The sequence below is a fragment of the Convolutriloba macropyga genome, chromosome 1 (assembly GCF_964194025.1).
Source record: "Convolutriloba macropyga chromosome 1, txConMacr16.3, whole genome shotgun sequence".
Taxonomy (NCBI): Eukaryota; Metazoa; Xenacoelomorpha; order Acoela; family Convolutidae; genus Convolutriloba; species Convolutriloba macropyga.
In genome coordinates this window covers 73,313,270-73,315,467 of record NC_134468.1, presented here as the reverse complement: position 1 = coordinate 73,315,467, position 2,198 = coordinate 73,313,270, and the positions used below count along the sequence as shown (strand labels likewise).

The window sequence follows — 2,198 nt, the reverse complement described above, 5'->3', positions numbered from 1 at the left end:
GACTTACTATACTATAGCGTGTCCCATAAAGTTGAAATAAGGGAACGTTTCCAAAGCTACAGATTAGAGTTCAAAGGTCAACGTTCAAATTAAAAACATGTAGGAAAAATTTATGGATGATCGTTCGAAAAATTCGAGGCATGCAAATGAGCATCTTTTGGCCAGATATCTGCATGTTTTAAAATTGACCTTTAACACGTCTAGACTGGTATTGGTCTGCATAACTTGATCTATGCTTCAATGACGATAACTGCATTATCATCGTTCGGTGTGAGCTCAGATCTCTCTTTCGAATCACCAAAATCATTCCTCCGAAACAACACACAGTTAAACCTATCGTCAAAACAAAGTTTAAAAGTTAAAAACCATGGAAGCTTTTCTCAAAACATTTGAATTCCAAGAGCACGTGACTGGAAAGGACACTTTGGAAACGGTGTACAAGTCTTGGGATGTGGGATTCCTGGCTCGAAAGGGAATGTTGACAGCTAGCAAACCCCTGATGAGAATCAAGAAGGCCACGGACAAAGAGGACGAGTATTACGTCATCAATAGAAGCTCGAGAGGCGGCATTACTTGCTTCAGGTTGGCAATGCGTACCACGATGCTAAGTTCCATATCTGAGGAGGAGTCCTATATTTGGTTATTTGGCAAGTCTCCAGAACTGTCAGTGATTTAACCATGGATGTCCCAGTATTCGATTAAACCCCGTTGTTGTAATTACCCAAGTGGGGACGTGTAATCGACTAGTTCTTGAACTGCAAATCAAAAGCTGACCATCTGCATTTAGGTCTTATAAATTAATCAGCATTTATTCAGTTATGGAAGTGACTTTCATTAAATTTAGGACCCTACAAGGGCCAATGAAGCTGGACACAGAATCTGAGGTGAAGCGACCAGACGGGAAGGTGTTCAAGGCAAAGTTGACAGTGGAGGAGGAGAACAAGAAGTTGAAGCAGGTGATGGTGTCTGTGACGGAGGGGATCCCAGAGCTAACAGTGACTAGGGAGATCAAGGAGAATGACATAATGGAACTGACTGAGGAATGTGATGGGAATGTTTGCAAGAGGCTCTTCAAGATCACTGAGGATGTCGAGTCTAAAGATGACGATGCCCTATAGATTAATAGCTGAAATCTAAATTAACAATTGTAATTGAAATGTTTACACTGCTTTATCCATCGCCGGATGAGTGCTTTCAAAAGTTGGAAGTATAGAATCGCTAACTTTAACGCAATATGGAAGTCACAACCAACCAAATAGTGTGCACAACCTATCAAACTTGCGTGCCAATTGGTTTTTGCAGAATCAGCGAATTCGTTTTCTCAATTTTGAACGGCAGGAAACCTATCATTGACTAATTGACGTGAAGATCACTGTATTCACACTAACGAAATGCCGTTCAACATGTAATCACTACGAAATGCCGTTAACATGTAACAAAGCTGGTAAAATATAGTTATATTGCAGCCCTTCTGCAAACGATTGATATTTTGGAGGTGTTTCGGATTTTTGCAAGTGTATCAATCATTCAAGTAACGAACAGGGCAGTCGGTTCATTACTGTTCTCCGCAATGTATGTTTCCTAAGAATGTATCAGCTTCAAAATAGGTGAGCTCCCTAGTCTGAGACCAGATTATATTGTAGGAATGTCGATTCTAGAAGATACATTGCAATTAGCTTAAATTCGCAAATTCGCTGTCTCGAACTGGCTTGTACGTCTGTTTCTACCTAAAATTCAAACGAGATATAAGTTGCTACATGAATTCTATATCTACGGCTACAAGATTGGAAGCATGAATATAGCCATGAGACGTGTACACATCCATATACTTTGCACATGATCATTGCAATTTCACTCAATTTTTGCAGAAATCTTTGAAGAAAAATTACCACGCGGAACAAGTCAGTTGGAGGGAGAAGTCATAACTGATTACTGATTACTGATTATTACTGATCACTGATTACTTGCAGCGAAAAGATTGTAACTGCGAGGAAGTCAAGGCACTTAAACTATTCAAATTTTGGCAAGTTTCTGGCAACACATTGACCCTACTTAGTATTGGTTTTTCCCAACTTGACATAAGTAGGGTTAAGTAGGGTCAATGTGTTGCCAGAAACTTGCCAAAGTTTGAATAGCTGAAGTGCCTTGACTTCCTCGCAGTTACAGTAACGATACGTATGCTTTTCGAAAGGACGTGG

At 40.0% G+C, this 2,198-nt stretch overlaps 1 protein-coding gene across 1 annotated transcript; it reads left to right on the top strand.

Moving 5' to 3' along the window:
- The first annotated feature begins 244 nt into the window (after positions 1 to 244).
- Positions 245 to 1,173, top strand: LOC142351394 (uncharacterized). The gene is made up of 2 exons (XM_075403415.1): positions 245 to 582; positions 845 to 1,173. The coding sequence occupies exons 1-2, from the start codon at positions 368 to 370 to the stop codon at positions 1,116 to 1,118; spliced, it is 489 nt and encodes a 162-aa protein (XP_075259530.1). The 5' UTR covers positions 245 to 367; the 3' UTR covers positions 1,119 to 1,173.
- The last annotated feature ends 1,025 nt before the right edge of the window (positions 1,174 to 2,198 follow it).

Coding starts and splice junctions, on each gene's coding strand:
- LOC142351394 (XM_075403415.1), top strand. CDS start 368: ATGGAAGCTTTTCTCAAAACATTTGAATTCCAAGAGCACGTGACTGGA. Junction 583..844: donor GGCGGCATTACTTGCTTCAG/GTTGGCAATGCG, acceptor CATTAAATTTAG/GACCCTACAAGGGCCAATGA.